Below are 16,639 nucleotides of genomic sequence, written 5' to 3'. Positions count from 1 at the left end.
TGGTAAAGATAAATAACAGTCCGATCTTGAACTGTGCACACTATTTATGGAAGATAAATTCGGGGCGGCATGAAGGGAAATAAATATCTTGTGCGAAGATTTTCGAAATGGACTTTCTTATTAGAGAAGCTCAACGTTCCACTGGGCCTCATGTAATTGTTATTTTGGTGATACTATGAGGAACTTGGTGGCTATCAAGATGTGGTATCTGGTCCCTGTCCGGTCCTTGCCGGTCCTCGGTGCCGGTCCAGACGGGGCACCCCTGGGGATAGAATAAAGACCGCGCTAAAATGTGTATTTGCTTAATCCTTTTGAGAGATTATACATATTGCTTCTAGTTCAAAGGGTAAATGTAACTGTTTAGGGAAGGAGTGCTACAGAGTCGGTTTCTGGCAACGATACACTAAAAGAGTGTTCGGTTAGCCTTGCAACACACTGGTGGTCCGGTCCTTGATGGTCTTCAGTCGAATTTGGCCTCGCGCTGCAAGAAACATTCGCCGCAAAACTGCCTGCAGGTGTTCCATTGTTTCATAACTTCCTACAAGCACAAGGATGTTGACCGCCGCCTTCTTACTTCTGTGTCGTGAAAGATATCAGCCAACGACAGTGTGACGGGCACGAAAAGCACCAATACTCAATCGTAGGATCCTGATAAGAACTTCGTAGAATCAAAGTCCCTAGTAGGACCGGTCCTTGAACAGAGTCTTCTGAAAAGTATTAAAGGATTACTCCCGACTGACTGAGTGGGAGGTACTATTGCTAATCCTCATCAACTCACTGAAAACCAAATTACATTCAACATATTTCTTCTCAGCTTTTGAGACACAGACTCCAAGATGGTGTCTAATGGAACTACCAACGGGCACACAAATCATGAGAAATTGGCAAATGGTAATTCCCATGCAATTAAGAATGGCACAAACGGTACAAACGGTGCTGCAAACCATACAAATGGTACAAACGGCACGAATGGCCATACAAAACCCCCCGGGATTAACCACGAAATGAAGAAAGGGTTTGAGGAGCATATTGCAATCTGCGGCATGGCTATGCGCCTACCAGGAGGCATTCATGATGATGAAACCTTTTGGGATGTTTTGATCCATGGCAAAGACACTAGAACACCCATTCCCGCCAACAGATGGAATGTTGAAGGGTTTGGACCCAGCTTAGGGAAGAGGGGTGCTATCAAAACTCAGCATGCCTACTTTCTCGAAGATGACATTTCGTGCCTCGACGCCTCCTTCTTCACCATGACCAAGTCAGACCTTGAGAAGGTCGATCCACAGCAGCGACAAATTCTCGAAGTGACTCGAGAATGCCTCGAAAATGCTGGAGAGGTTGATTACCGGGGGAAACCAATTGGGTGTTACGTGGGAACCTTTGGCGAAGATTGGCTGCATTCGATCGCACGAGAACCACAAACAACAGGATTTAGTGGAAGTGGTGACTTGATGATTGCAAATCGTGTGTCATACGAATTTGACTTCAAGGGACCAAGGTAAGAATCCTGTACTTTATGAATGGGAAGAGAACTCACATATCTTCCCAGCTTAGTCGTTAAAACTGGATGCTCCGCGTCTTTGGTTGGGCTGCATGCGGCGTGCCTCGCTTTGCAAAGTGGTGATTGCTCTGCCGCTATTGTTGCGGGTACCAGTTTGATAATGGGACCATATCTCACTGGCGCAATGACACAAGTGGGTGTCCTCTCTCCCGAGGGTTCGTGTAAAACCTTTGACGCTGATGCGGATGGTTTTGCTCGTGCTGAAGCAATCAATGCCATCTATATCAAGCGCCTCAGCGACGCTATTAAAGATGGAAACCCAATCCGATCAGTCATTCGTGGTATTCTATCCAACAGCGATGGTAAGAGTGCATCACTGGTATGTTAAAATACTCAGGCGAGGAGTCTCTCCTGATAATAGTCTGGCGAGGACGTATGCTAATAGGCTAATAGATGGCCCCGAATGGAGAGAGCCACGAAGAACTGATGCGAAACGTCTATGCCAAGGCAGGACTGGATCCTCGAGACACAGGTTTTGTAGAGTCCGTCCTCTTCCTTTGTTCCTCCTGTCAAGCTCCATTCCCTAATGGGCGGGAGCATGTTTGATCTCTAGACACGGCTCTCGGCTCTGGAACAAAGAAGAGAAAAGTGTGCTGATTTATTAAACAGAAGTCACGGTACGGGTACGATAACCGGTGATCCGATTGAAGCCACAGCTATTGGTAATGTGTTTGGCGAAAGAGGTGTCTTGATCGGGTCAGTCAAGCCCAACATTGGCCACGCCGAGGGGGCGTCGGGACTGAACAGCGTCATCAAGGCCGTGCTTGCCCTTGAACATCGTACAATCCCTCCTAATATAAAGTTCAACAAGCCAAATCCTAAGATTCCTTTCGCGGAGAAAAAACTCATAGTTCCTGTGGTCCCCACTCCGTGGCCTGAAAATCGTGCGGAGCGTATTAGTGTCAATTCTTTTGGAATCGGAGGCACGAACGCACACGTAAGTGAAATCACCCCTTTACATTTAATTCAAAGTATTGTACTAAATGTAAGTGAAGGCGATTATCGACTCGGCAAGCGAGGTGCGGTCTCAAGTGTTGAAGTCTGCGGGCAAGACCTCGCCAGCGGGCCCCAAGCTCCTGTTGGTATCGGCCAACACACAAGAGTCATTGAAGAAACAAATCGTTAATCTAAAGAGTTACATTGAATCCTACCCGGAACGAATTGAAGATGTTGCTTATACTCTAACTCAACGTCGCGAGCACCTGCCGCATCGTTCTTTCTTCCTGGCTGGCGAGGACATTTCGACCACGGACGCAGCTCCAGCTGCGAAGGCAGCTGTTAATCCACCAGGAATTACAATGGTGTTCAGCGGACAAGGCGCGCAATGGCCTGAGATGGGTGCCAGCCTCATAAAAAGCGATGTCAATTTTCGGAAGGATATTCAAGAGATGGATAAGATCCTCCAGTCGTTCATTCATGCACCCTCGTGGACCATCGAAGGTAAGTTTGTGGTATCCCTCAATTACATGCAAGTCACTGGACGCTGACTTCTTTCTCAGAGGAATTACTCAAGTCCGCTGAAAGATCCCAAATCAGCAAAGCATATTTAGCGCAGCCGTTATGTACCGCGATACAAATTGCTCTTGTCAATTCCTTGACTCGATGTGGCATTCAGCCCAGTGCTGTTGTCGGGCACTCCTCCGGCGAAATCGCTGCTGCGTATGCTGCTGGAGCATTGTCCTGTTCGGAAGCCATTGCTGCAGCATATTACCGTGGTTATGTAACCACACAGCAGACCCTGAGTGGAGGGATGGCAGCAATTGGTCTCGGCGCTGGGGATGTTCTAGATTTCCTGACTGACGGCGTTGTCATTGCTTGTGAGAACAGTCCAGGCAGTACTACCATCTCTGGAGATTTGGACCAGGTTAGAAAAGTTGTCTCAGCTGTGAAAGAGCGGAGCCCAGATGTGTTTGCTCGCCAATTGAAGGTGGAGATGGCATATCACTCCCGTAAGTACCAATATCCGGAAAAAAACACCGTTTTTGCTGACTTGCGACTCTCCAAGATCACATGAAGAATATCCTCCTACCGTACACTACTCTCCTGCACGAAGAACTTGCTGCAAAGAATATGAAACAAAATGATCTTCGAGTTCCACTGTACTCGAGCGTGACGGGTAAAAAGATTGTCGGGTCTTCAATGCTCAATCCAGAGTACTGGGGACTGAATCTCACATCTCCAGTCAAGTTCAGCTCAGCGCTTTCCAGATTGTTGCAGGACCAAAGCCATAATATTTTCCTGGAGATAGGCCCCCATTCAACGCTTGCAGGGCCACTGCGGCAGATCTGTGCAAATGCTGGCCTACCATGCCCGTATATCCCAACAATGCTTCGCGCGAGCGATTCCGCCGAAAACCTCTTATCCGCTATGGGTTCGCTATACCAGCAAGGAAGCCACCTCAATCTGAAGGCTTTGAATTCCAACGGAAAGGTCGATGGAGGCCTGCCTGCGTATCCTTGGGACCATTCGCAGTCATTCTGGTACGAGAGTCGAGTAGCGAAGGACTGGCGTTTGCGGTCATTTGGCCATCATGCCATCTTAGGCCAACGCATCCCCGAAAGTACTGGCTTCCACCCATCATGGAGGGTTCTCTTGGACTTAGAAGACGAGCCTTGGCTGCTCGATCACAAAGTAGGCGAAGATGTGATATTCCCATTTGCCGGTTATGTTGCCATGGCAGGGGAAGCAATTAGACAAGTCACAGGAATTGAAGCTGGGTATAGCGTAAGACACGTCGTAGCTCATACAGCCATGGTTCTCACAGAATCTGCTCCAGTGGAAGTTGTGACGAATCTTACCCGCCACAAGCTCACAGACGCCGCTGACTCAGAAGCGTACAATTTCACCATCTCATCATACTCTGGAAGCACTTGGATCAAGCATTGTGACGGCCTTGTCATGCCGATGCAAAAGGAAATCAAAAGAGCAAGCCATATCGAACCGCTTCAACGGCAGGTCCGGGTCGCTCGCTGGTATGAGATTATGGCTCGTGTCGGTCTTGTATATGGTCCCGAATTCCAAGGTATTAAGGAGCTCACATCATCTGCTACGGAGTACAAGGCAGTGGCGGAGATCGGCAACACACAGAGTCGACAAGAAGCACCATTTCTCTTCCATCCGGCAACCATCGACGCCTGTCTCCAGGTAGTCTTGGCGGCTCTTGCTCAGGCAGCTGGTAGAAATTTCACGCAGCTCTGTGTCCCTACACTCATCGAAGAGTTGGACGTCTCGCGTAGTGCTGCCACAATGGTAGCAGAGGCTTGGAGCTTAGATGACAAGGTTGGTCTTGATTGCGTCGCAGATGGCAAAGTCGCACTTCGTCTTCGGGGTGCTCGTTTGAGTCCGCTTGATGAAGAGAAGTCCAATGTTGACATTGATCGGCACGCTGCAGCCCGTTTGGAATGGTATCCAGACATTGACTTCATGGAGATCCCACCGCTTTTCGCTCCTCCAATGGCCGACAATGATGTTAAGCGACTTTTGGAGGAACTGGCATTGCTCTGTCTGCTCGACTCTCACGAAAGATTGCAGGGGCTGCATACGGAACAGCCTCATTTCTTGCAATTCAGGGACTGGCTTGCAAGAGAGAAGGAGCGTGCCAAGTCAGGAGATTACCCAGTTGTTCAAAATGCCTCTTCTTACCTCGATCTATCTCGTGCCCAACGCGTTCAAGGAATGAAAGATCGCATGAACATTCTACACACGAACGAGAGCATCGGTCTTGTTGCGACAGGTATCATGAGAATTTGCGAGAATGCCGAAGGCCTCTTCACAGGTTCTGTCGACACCCTCGATCTGCTCATGAAAGACAATGTGTTGACCGAAATCTATAACGCGGTGTCCTTCGGCTTTGGAGATTTCATCCACATGCTATCCCTCACCAAGCCTAATCTTCGAATTCTGGAAGTAGGTGCGGGCACTGGAGGCACGACAGAGCTCATTCTGAGGGATCTAGCGCGCGCTGGGGGAAACCCTGCTTACTCCACCTATTGCTTTACGGACATCTCTGCTGGCTTTTTTGCCCAAGCAAAAGAACGCTTCTCGTACGCCCCAAATATGGACTATCAAGTGTTTGATATTTCCAAGGATCCGTTTGAGCAAGGCTTCAAGGCACAGTCTTTTGATATCATCCTTGCGCCAAATGTTGTCCATGCAACTGCAAATTTGAACCAGACCTTGAAGAATTTACAGCCATTATTACGTCCACATGGTCATTTGGTTCTTTCGGAAGTCTGTGCTCTTGCTAGAGCACCAGGCTATGTCTTTGGTAACTTTTCAGGATGGTGGCTGGGTGAGGCAGACAACCGCAAGTGGGAGCCATACATCATGCCAGAGAGGTGGGACATGGAACTGAAGGCTGCAGGCTTCACCGGTACTGATGTAGTTGTTTACGATGCAGAGGCACCTTTCCAGTATTGTGCGGCAATCGTCTCACAGCCACAGCCCCAGGAAGCTGTCACTGAACGCCCGGTGGTGATTCTCTGCAGAAATCCCAAGGAAGGTATCACCCTAAGACTCGTCCAAGAGCTAGAGAATTGCGGTGTCCAAGTCACCACAACAGCTTTTGGGGACATGCTTCCTCACAATTCAGATATCATAAGTACACTGGATCTGGAAGGACGATTCTTCGAAGATATCGCTAAAGCGGACTTCATAGCATTCCAAGAAATCCTTAGGCAATATGAAGACCAAAAGATGCTTTGGTTGATGCCACCGACACAAGTGGCCTGCGAAAATCCGCGCTCTGGACAAACTATTGGTACGTTTCGAGTGGCTCGTGCCGAGCTTGCAATCCCCATACACACTCTGGAGATTGATGAATCGGAGAGCGAATTTGCTACCCTGGTCATGAAGGTGTTCCAAAAGGTGCGCACGCGCGAGGATAACGATATCATTGCTCCGGACAAGGAATATGCCGTTGATAAGGGTGTTATAAAGATTGGCAGGTACCAGCCTTTCTCTCTTGAGGAAGAAGTTGGCGAAAAGGGTTGTGCCTCTTCTGGTAATGCCCAAACTCTTGTCATAGGCAAGCCAGGTCTGCTGGATACTCTTGCATGGGTCGAAGAAAGTATATCTGACGTTGGGGACAATCAAGTTGAAATTGAAGTTCGTGCTGTGGGTTTGAATTTCCGAGATATCATGGTAGCTATGGGTGTTCTCAAGTTTGGATCTAAGAGCGTGTCTCTGGGCCTGGAGCTGACGGGAGTTGTTAGCAAAGTTGGGGCTGACGTGAAAAACGTTGTTGTTGGGGATCATGTGTGTGGTGTTGCGATGGAAGGATGTTTCTCGACTCGCGCTATTCTCTTGAGCTCCCTCGTAGTCAGGATACCCGATTCGTTGGGCTTTGAGGAGGGCGCCACCATGCCCGCATGTTACACAACGGCGGTACAAGCTCTACTTGATGTCGGTCAAATGAAGAGCGGCCAGGTATGTCACTCATTTTCTTTCCATCATGCGGTTTCCGTGGCCGAGTGAGAGTGTTCACAAGCTTGGGATTTCACCAGAAGCATTCCACACTTTTGGCAATCACCCATTCTTGCCGCAATATTTGCTAATAATTCTATAGACAGTCTTGATCCATTCAGCATGTGGAGGCATTGGTCATGCCGCCATCGACCTGTGTAAGATGGTAGGAGCCGAGATCTACTGTACCGTGGGCAATGAAGATAAGGCGAATTACCTCGTCGAAAAACTCAACATACCAAGGGAGCGAATCTTTGACTCCAGAAACGATTCTTTCCTGGCAGGGGTTCTCGATGCAACTGGTGGCCAAGGTGTCGACATCGTCCTCAACTCTCTATCAGGAGAGCTTTTGCATGCATCATGGAGATGTGTTGCCGAGTTTGGTAAACTCATCGAACTCGGGAAGAGAGATCTCGTGGGCTATGGGAAACTCGATTTGGAACCATTTTTGGCAAACAGATCGTACTGCTGTGTCGACCTCGCGCACGCAATGAAGAAGCGCCCAGAAACAGTCGGAGCGTGAGTTAATTCCCACCGAATCTTTCAAAGACATACTGACGACCGTAGTACAATTGAGAGATGGGTCAGCATGTTCTCGCAAGGGCTTATCACACCAATTCCAATGACCGTCTTTGACGCCAAAGATATCTCAAGCAGTTTCCGTCACCTCCAAAAAGGTGATCACATTGGAAAGGCGGTCATCAGGATCCCCGCGCAGATCTCTGACATCCCCAGTAAGCCAAAGGGGAAAGTTTTTAGCTTGAATCCAGATGCTTCATACCTGCTCACTGGTGGTCTTGGTGGTCTTGGGAGGTCGGTGGCAACCTGGATGGTAGAACGTGGAGCTCGTAATCTCATTTTTCTTTCTCGAAGTGCGGGTCAGGGGGAGCATGACAGCTCATTCTTGTCCGAATTGGAAAGTATGGGATGCAAGATCACAGCAATCCAAGGTAAAGCAGATGATATCCAAGCCGTTCAGGAAGTGGCCAGCAGAGCAACAAAACCAGTCAAAGGAATCTTCCATCTTGCAATGGTGCTTCGAGACGCTCCAATTTTGGACATGACATACGAGGACTGGACAGAAGCTGTAGTTCCCAAGGTCGAAGGGGCCTGGAACTTGCACAATACTTTCAAGGATGAAGAGCTCGACTTCTTCGTCATGACGAGTTCTCTGGTTACCCTGATTGATCAGCCTGGGCAGGGCAACTATGCAGCAGCAAACACGTTCCTCGAGTCTTTCGTTCAGTATCGACACCGCCTCGGCTTGCCAGCGTCTGTCTTGGGTGTGTGCCCAGTGGATGATATTGGATTCGTCGCCGAGAATCCTCTCATCAGAAGAAAGCTCAAATCTCAGGGGTTATACTTCCTTCCAGAGCGAGAGCTCTTAGAATATATGGAGCTGGCAATCCTGAACTCTCACCCACCAAAAACGAAGGCGGAATCTACTTCCAACGACAACATCTCCTCCTGGAAGTCGAGTGGCCATATTGTAATGGGTCTTAGGTCTGAGGTTCATCTGAATCACCCCGATTGCCAAACCTCTTGGAGGCGTGACCGTCGCATGGGAATGTTCCACAACATATCTGAAGACACCAAGGGCGACTCCAGCACACTGAATTCTAATGCGCTCAAGTCGTTCCTTGCTAGAGCCGCCTTGGATCCTGAGATCCTGGGGGTGACGGCCAATGCCGAGTATTTGGCAGACGAGATTGGTGCAAGGATTTTCAGATTCATGATGAAAGAAGAGGAAGATATCGATACATCAATGACCCTGAATCAGATCGGTATGGACAGCTTGATGGCTATTGAGCTGAGGAGATGGTGGAAACAAACTTTTGGTCTGGATATAAGCGTGCTGGAGATCATGAATTCTGGTTCACTTATTGGATTGGGCCAGGCAGCGTGCGATGGATTGAGAAAGAAGATGGCCAAGTAGAGAAGCCTAAGTTGTGCTAATTTGAGAATGCAATATTGCAAGGAATGCGTGAGCAAGTATATCGAGTATTAGAAATTGATACATTTGTTGGCTGTCTAATACCTCTAAAAGATTGGTTGCATCGTGGACACCGCCACTGTACAGAGTCAGAGTTTTGGTGTTCTCCTTGGTGCCTGAGTTGCCCTGCAATCACGTGTAAGGACAATCCAGTTTCCTCACCGCTTTGGTTTCTGCCGCTTTGGTCCAAATCGGCACTGCGGCCGTTTCGACCGAACAACAACCCTCGAAATTTAGTCAATCGACTTAAGAAACGACAAATTTACAGTCAATCTCGATCCCATATCATTTGTACAATGGAGACTTGCGACATGAAATTTGAAGCTGATAGGAGTCTGACCTGTGTTCAATTCGAGGGCAAGTTTGTTTGTGCTGAGGAGAATTGCGGCGACCACCCAGCTCGGTGTCTGATAGGTCGCCCATGCATCGTGATGAAGAGCTGAGATTGTCTTGCAGGAGCCAAATCCAACATCATCAGAACGCTTAGCTTCCCGCCGTTGTTCATTAGACGTATCGGCGTTGCACTCATGTGGCTCATCAATACTTCCACTCTGAAGCTGGAGTTCTTTGGTGATCCTGAAAATCAGAAGTATGCAATCTTGTCGCATACATGGGAGCATGAGGAGGTCAGCTTCCAAGACATGATAGATCTTGACAAGGCCAGGTCCAAGGCCGGATTCTCCAAAATTGATCGTACATGCGAATTAGCTCGGAGCAGTGGTCTCAAGTATGCTTGGGTGGATACGTGCTGTATCGACAAGAGTAGCAGTGCTGAGTTGTCGGAAGCCATCAATTCGATGTTCGAATGGTACAAGCTTTCGAAGATCTGCTACGTCTATCTTTCAGATCTCAGTGAAATGAGCAACGTTGAAGCTGATTTACCGAATTGCAAGTGGTTCACTCGCGGCTGGACCTTGCAAGAGCTGATTGCACCGGCGGATATTGAATTTTACAATGCTTCTTGGGAGTTGAAAGGCAGCAAAACTGACCTGCAGGAAGAGCTTTCAGGTATAACAGGCATCGACGTTGATATCCTTGAGGATAGTGAGCTTCTGTCAACAGCGTGTGTCGCTAGACGGATGTAAGTGCCTCTCCATGTTTCAAGTGCGCTCTACTATCACCAAAGTGTACTCCCTTTTCCCATGTCTTCAGTCTCCTCTGTAGCGTGATCATAGGCGAATTTCTACTGACTTTCAATTACCGAAAGGTCCTGGGCAGCTGACAGATCGACTACACGGATTGAAGACCTTGCATATTGCTTGTTCGGTTTGTTTGACGTTAATCTTCCCCTGATTTACGGCGAGGGATCCAAGGCTTTTCTTCGACTCCAAGAAGCTATTGTATCGAGCGTGCACGATCTCTCATTGTTTGCGTGGACATCGACGGGAGATGACCAAACATATCGCGGTATCTTCGCACGTAATCCATCTGAGTTTCGCAGTTGCAACAACTTCAAGAGAGATACTTCCCCATTCACACCCAGACCGAAATACTTTGTTACCAATAGAGGTCTGCAGTTTCAATCCGAGTTACAGGTGTATAAAGGTAGCCTATTCATGGTCTTACATTGCACTGGTAGACGCATCCCTGGAACAATTGCGATTTTGCTGGTCAAAACGTCATCAGGGTATGCTCGACATTCATGCCATAAAGTAGAGGGAGTCGCTTGGAGGTACAGTGCCTAATTCCCTTTTATATTCATTGGTCGACATAGCGGATAGGGTGAGACTGATAGTTCAAGCCAAATAGAGTTGAGTGTTATGAGCCATCTCTTTCAGTGCACCTGATATTTCTCTACATAGGAACACAAAGATCTTTGTGTTCCTAGCGAACCAGTTGTACGCCATTGGGGATGCTATGGTTTAATTCATATTCTTAATTTCTTTGGATGCCCGCTTCAGAAAGTTAAAGCCAGTATATCAGCACAGTAAAAGATAAATGCTAACCCATTTATTCAGTGGCGTAGCCCAAGAAGACGATATCTCTATCCCTAAGATCATTCTTCCGTGGGAGTCTCGACTGTTGGAGCAAAGACTGTGCCATAGATTTTATGTCACAATCTACGACTCATCGGGTCTTGGTTTGGAGTTCAACAAACAGCCTTCCCATCTTTGGAGCGAAGGTTACGAAAAACTCTCTGGATATTTCATTACGGATGGGCATCCAAACTTCACGGCGGCTGTTGTAATCGGCGCACCATCTCGTAATACCAACATCACATTATCGTCATCCAACCAAGTATTCAAGAATCTGTACGTTGTACTTGGCTTCACCGAGCCAACAGACTTTACGCAGACGCCCATAGCACCGCACGCAAGCATCGTTGTGCCGAAAACTAATGAGTACAATGAGTATCTCCGTGGCGTGCGCTCTATCTTTCATCGATCTTTGATTACACATCCTTCGAGACACGACGTCGCAAATTTCACGGCAGATTCTATTGTGAATGTTGGAGGGCTAACAAGGGAGCTCGTACCCCGTAAACAGAATTTTCGGCTCTCCGTCGTGGCGATGACCACTGAATCGAAAGGGCCTGGCATGTATGAGCTGGTTATGGAATTGAAGGAAATCTTTGATTAACGTTTGTGAAATGCTTTCCTTTCCTTGAGCTTATGTTTTACTCGATTTGATTGAATTGCAGAATTAGTTGACTTATCACTATCACAAGTATCGCGGGATCCATCTTCTAGACTTCTGCGCAACGGAGGTCATCAAAACTGTTGGCGACTTGTAACAACCTGCTACTGAGATCAACCTGAGTTGGCTGAAGTTTAGATAAGACTGACCGACTTAACATCATGAATCAAAAAAGAACATATAGTCAAACGTGTAAAACTGTCCTTTCTGAGTATCAGATACAGTGGATCGATGCTGGCAAAAGGAGGTCTGCTAAGGCATGTGCTTGTTTTATGGAGAATAAATCTGTCATCAATAGCCTGACATGCAACATGAGTAACCTACATGACCGAATTTCCCTTAATATCTTATATGCCGCTTGACACGCTTTTTTTGTAAAAACAACATAAAAACAAATGTATGTTCTGTTCAGTCATTAACTTTTGAGATAGTTCTAGTACGGTGGGAGGACGTTGAGGTTGTGAGAGGCTGAGCCAAGCCTAATGCTTATACGAAATTCTTGATCTTAATTGAGACATTTCTATATTGCTGAATTGGAAGTCATTGATATTTACAATCTTGGATGAGAAATTGTCAGGTGATGTAGTGGTAGTTAGAAAAACTCTGTGGCTAATTGATCAACTCTGTTAAAACCTAAAAGGAAGAAGGCTTTGTGTTGTATTGATTCAAGCCAATGATGTAGGAATGCCAAGTAATTGGGCACTTGTTAAGGTATACAGTATCACTGTCGTCGTTACTTTGCACTTGGCAAACAAATAATTGCGACGACGAGCAAATGGTTCGTGTCACCTGATCTCCCTCGTTTCATGTTTCAGGAGAGTCATGCACGTTCATTGATTAAGGTCAAACATTTGGCGGGTCTGTGGCCGCGCCTGCTTGCACAATTTATTTCTTTTTGGGTTTGCTTGTTGGGAATAAGGTGCTTATGCGTGGAGGATGAATTGAGATCTGAGGAAGGATTTCGAGGAAGACTGTAGAGAGGAGAAAGATGTCGCTTGAGTAGAAGAACAGCCACATATACCATTCTGGTTTCGATCAAGAGAATTCCAAGAAATGTGGCTGACTTGATGCACAACGAATAGTGCACAGAACAGATATGTACAACATCGGCGCCGTTTGTCGCAAGATCACCAACTCTGAATGCAGCCCTCTGTATGGCTGCGATGGTAAAACGGGGAGCAAACGGTACCTGCGCAAGTAGCGCCAAACGGGCAACGCGACCCCTGAATATCGGTGAGAGGCACGAATAAGAAGCGAGAGATGGGGAAGGGAGGATTTGTGAAAAGCGGCGGGGCATATTGGGTATTCGGAAGGACGGAAGTTGGAATTCGAAGAGGAATTGTTTGGAAAGATGCAATCGGTCTGCGGATGAGTTTTAGAGCTAAATCATAGGTCATTCAAAGGTCGTTCCAACAGAAACGCGCGCTTGTCGATATAAATAGTGCGGATAAGGTATATCCTCATTTGGTCGCTTGAAGGTCGCCTTGCCGCTGCCGCTTTCCCGCTTCTGGGACCCGGGTCCACGAGGCTAATTCGCAACTCCTTTCCTCAACACCAGAGACCATCCATGGACCATCCACCCCAACTTGAGATGAAACGACCAGCGGAATAAGCTCAACACCACCACTCTTGATCTTCGCGGAAGATTCGACACTCCTTTACGTGCGGCTGCATACGTTGTGCTATCTTGCTCGTGCCGTTGCATTTGCTATTGTTATCATCGTCGCTCATTTAGCCCTTCGCTCGCTCTCTTCAGAATTCCTCTCCTTCTCGCGCATTGATCCATTGATACCCCTCGGCGCCCGCGCGATTCCTCACGACTGATCTCTCCTCATTCGGCATCTGCGACACAACCGCAGCGATCAAACCGTGGGCAGGAAAAGCAAACAGCGACACCATCGAGAAGCCGCGCCGTGACTGCCGACCACGGAAACCATCCCTATTATCGACGACGTTGTTTCTATTCAGCCTTCCCTTGGCTGTATTGACGTCGATTGTTTCATTGCGCTGAATCGCTTCCCTTAGCATTGTCTCTGCTCGCCGAGATCATCGTGAGATCGCCCAACGCCTCCGTACCGACCATTCTCTATGCGACAATAGCAACGAGGCTCCGCAAGGCGAACCAGTCCGGTATTCAGGACGAACACACCGTTAACCGCTGCTGTGCCGGCAGACGACCTCTGCATTGTGCATCGAACGACGATTCCTACGGTCGTTCCCCTTGGCCTGTCCAACCTCGAGAATCCTGAACCAACATCACCGCCACACGCACCATTCATTCATACTCTCTTTAGCAGTCGTACATACCCGCAGGCGGAAGAACGACTTACGATATCGATTGGCGAAGCGACAGTCGAGAACGAACATTCCACACGAGGAATTGAAAGTGCTTCAATTCGTCCGTCCTCTCTTTACGGCCAGGCGCTTTGGCTGGACCAGCAATTATCGATTTTAATTACTTCTTTGCATTTTCAATATGGGCTGTTCGGGGAGAGTCAAGGAGGAGGACCTCAGACCGGAACAGAAGTGGGATTTTATCGTAGGTGGTTGATTTGGAAGTGGTGTAGTTGGAGTGCTAACCATGCGACAGAGTCTGAACGATTTCAAGAACACCGGCTGCTTTCCTCCTTTCGCATACGCATATCTCGTCGGTTCTCTCGTGGTCTCCATCGCCGTCTACGGTGTCGATACCTTTACCGCGGTCAACCTGCTCGCGTTTGATAAATGGTCGGGAGCGATTGCACCAGCGATCGATCTCGATGTCGGTAAATGGATATTCTCGGCTTGTATCATATTATCGTGGCTCAATGTTGCGTACGAACATTTCCGAGCGATGCGCGTGATGAAGAGAGGGGCTGTTGCTGAGAGTTTCCTGGATTCATTGGCGGTTCGGTTACAGTGCGTTCGATGGACGAAGACGGGACGCGGATACAAGCGATTTCTGGTGTTTGCAGAGTTGACAAAGAGTAAGAAGGGTGCGGAATATGTTGCCTTGTTTACATATTTCTCCTTTCAGTGTGAGTAAAAGAGATGCCGATTGGATGATCAATGCTGATGTTGATAGCTTGGATTCGAATCATCTTTTGCCAAGGTCCACGACAAGTCATCAACGCAGTCACGCTCTACGCGGTGTTCGAAGCCAACTTTGAAGGCAAAGAGGATGTTGGTTCGACGTTATCGACTTTCTTTACCAACATCGGACATCTTGCAGAACAGAACAATCAGCAAGCTGTCGTGTTATCAGGAATGATCTTCACTCTTGTCATTTGGGTATTTGGTGTTTTATCACTGCTCTTAGCCATTCTGTTCTACTCCTTCTTCCTCTGGCATTACATTCCTAATCGAGACGGTGGACTTACTGGTTACTGCCGGAGAAAGGTTGATAAACGTCTATCGCAGATTGTATCTGTCAAAGTCAACAAGGCAATCGAAGAGGAGGAAAGAAGACGTCAAAATGCTGATAAGAAGGGATTGAAGAAGGGAGAAAAGGCGCCAGTTCTTGGACGCCAAGCTACCTTGCCAACTCTGTTCGACCCAAAGAACGATGACAAGCTACCTAACATGCCGACCCTCACTAGGAACGACACGATGCAGACTTTACCTTTGTATTCATCTCGTCCTGGAACCCCTAGTGGACAAGCCACTTTACCCGCATTCGAACTTAATAATTTGAGTCAATCGAGACCATTTCCTAATCGCAATGCAACCAACTCTTCCGTCACAAGCTTTGGCTCGAATGCTCCTTTGATGGGAAATGTTGCAGAAAGTGGAAGAGATTCGCCTGCTCCATCGATAGCGCCTCTGAACAATGGCTATCCTAATGGTCTACCTTCAAGGCCAATGACCTCGAATTCAAGCCGGAGTCAATGGAGTGAAGGTCCAATTACACAAGGACCTCCAAGAATGCCGAGCGCCATGGCCGATAGAGGGTACACCTCAAGTCCAGTATCTTACACCGACCCGAGGAGTGCTACTCCAGGAGGACAGACCCTAGATGGTTACGGTCGCCCAGTACCCCGACCGATGAACGAAATGCGTTCGAATACCCCAATGGGACCACCATCAATAAGACAACAAACACCATACGACCAAAACATGGGCCGCTCGTCCCCAGAAAACGGTCGCAACTCCCCCGCCCCATCCGGCTACGCTCCCTACAACCCAGGCATGCGAAGCGCATCCGCTGCCCAACAAACCCGTCCCGTCCCGCAACAGCGGAATGTCAGCGAGCATGGGTATTTCGTCAATGGTCCACAAAGGCCCGGGACGGCGCAGAGTATGAATGTGCAGCCTAGTATTAATAGGTTGGCGAGTCCGGCGCCGTATAATAATGGGGGACCGAGTCCGGGGTATGGACCGATGGGAGGGGCGGAGGGGTATAGGAGGAGTTGAGGAGCTTTAGAAATATAGGTGGACGGTGTGGAATAGATTTTATTTTTTCATGACTTGATGTTGCTTTTTTGTGAGGTGAGCGTGCTTTTTATACCAGATTTGGAGCGGGGATTTTTATTTGTTGTTAGTTTGGTGGGGAGGAGAGGAAGTGAGGAGAGGGGTGAGGGGGAGATGATGGGAGGGGGCTTTGTAGATAGGTATTTAGCATGTAGTGGAGGATAGAAAAGAGAGATTCAAATGAAGTGGTGGTTATATATAAATGTGTTTTTTGATCCCGGTTGTGAATTATGATTTGATAGGAAGAATAGGAGGTGACATGATATAACGTCCCCTAAAGATTCCAGTCAAACAACTATAGTATACCATTTCCATAACATGAAGAATCGGATTCTTGATAGATACTACCCAAGACATTCCGATTTGGAATTCTCATGCGAGATTCATGGAACCCACGCTCGGGTTTTCAATGTTGTTCACCAAGTAGTCCACCTATCTTTAACATTAAATTGACGTTTTTTACTAACATCACCTCATACAACATCCTCTGAACTCACTCTCCCCTCTCTCAGATATTTTCTTCTCATCTCTTA

General features: G+C 47.8%; 3 protein-coding genes across 3 annotated transcripts; all 3 read left to right on the top strand.

The window, feature by feature from the left end:
* Positions 1–836: 836 nt before the first annotated feature.
* GLAREA_01205 (Thiolase-like protein) lies at positions 837–8,963 on the top strand (the record flags this gene model as incomplete). Its single annotated transcript, XM_008088421.1, has 9 exons — positions 837–1,501; positions 1,553–1,883; positions 1,958–2,046; positions 2,174–2,501; positions 2,560–3,004; positions 3,064–3,513; positions 3,570–6,991; positions 7,131–7,546; positions 7,595–8,963. 9 exons carry the CDS (start codon positions 837–839, stop codon positions 8,961–8,963), a joined length of 7,515 nt encoding a protein of 2,504 aa, XP_008086612.1.
* Positions 8,964–9,547: 584 nt separating this feature from the next.
* Positions 9,548–11,600, top strand: GLAREA_01204 (uncharacterized protein; the record flags this gene model as incomplete). Its single annotated transcript, XM_008088420.1, has 3 exons — positions 9,548–10,101; positions 10,228–10,647; positions 10,979–11,600. 3 exons carry the CDS (start codon positions 9,548–9,550, stop codon positions 11,598–11,600), a joined length of 1,596 nt encoding a protein of 531 aa, XP_008086611.1.
* A 2,533-nt stretch (positions 11,601–14,133) lies between these two features.
* On the top strand, positions 14,134–16,049 carry GLAREA_01203 (uncharacterized protein; the record flags this gene model as incomplete). Its single annotated transcript, XM_008088419.1, has 3 exons — positions 14,134–14,196; positions 14,248–14,674; positions 14,722–16,049. The coding sequence occupies 3 exons, from the start codon at positions 14,134–14,136 to the stop codon at positions 16,047–16,049; spliced, it is 1,818 nt and encodes a 605-aa protein (XP_008086610.1).
* Positions 16,050–16,639: the final 590 nt, after the last annotated feature.

This window comes from Glarea lozoyensis, assembly GCF_000409485.1.
Source record: "Glarea lozoyensis ATCC 20868 chromosome Unknown GLAREA7, whole genome shotgun sequence".
NCBI classification, from domain to species: domain Eukaryota; kingdom Fungi; phylum Ascomycota; class Leotiomycetes; order Helotiales; family Helotiaceae; genus Glarea; species Glarea lozoyensis.
Note: the sequence above shows the minus strand (reverse complement) of the source record. Positions and strands in the feature narration are given on the sequence as shown.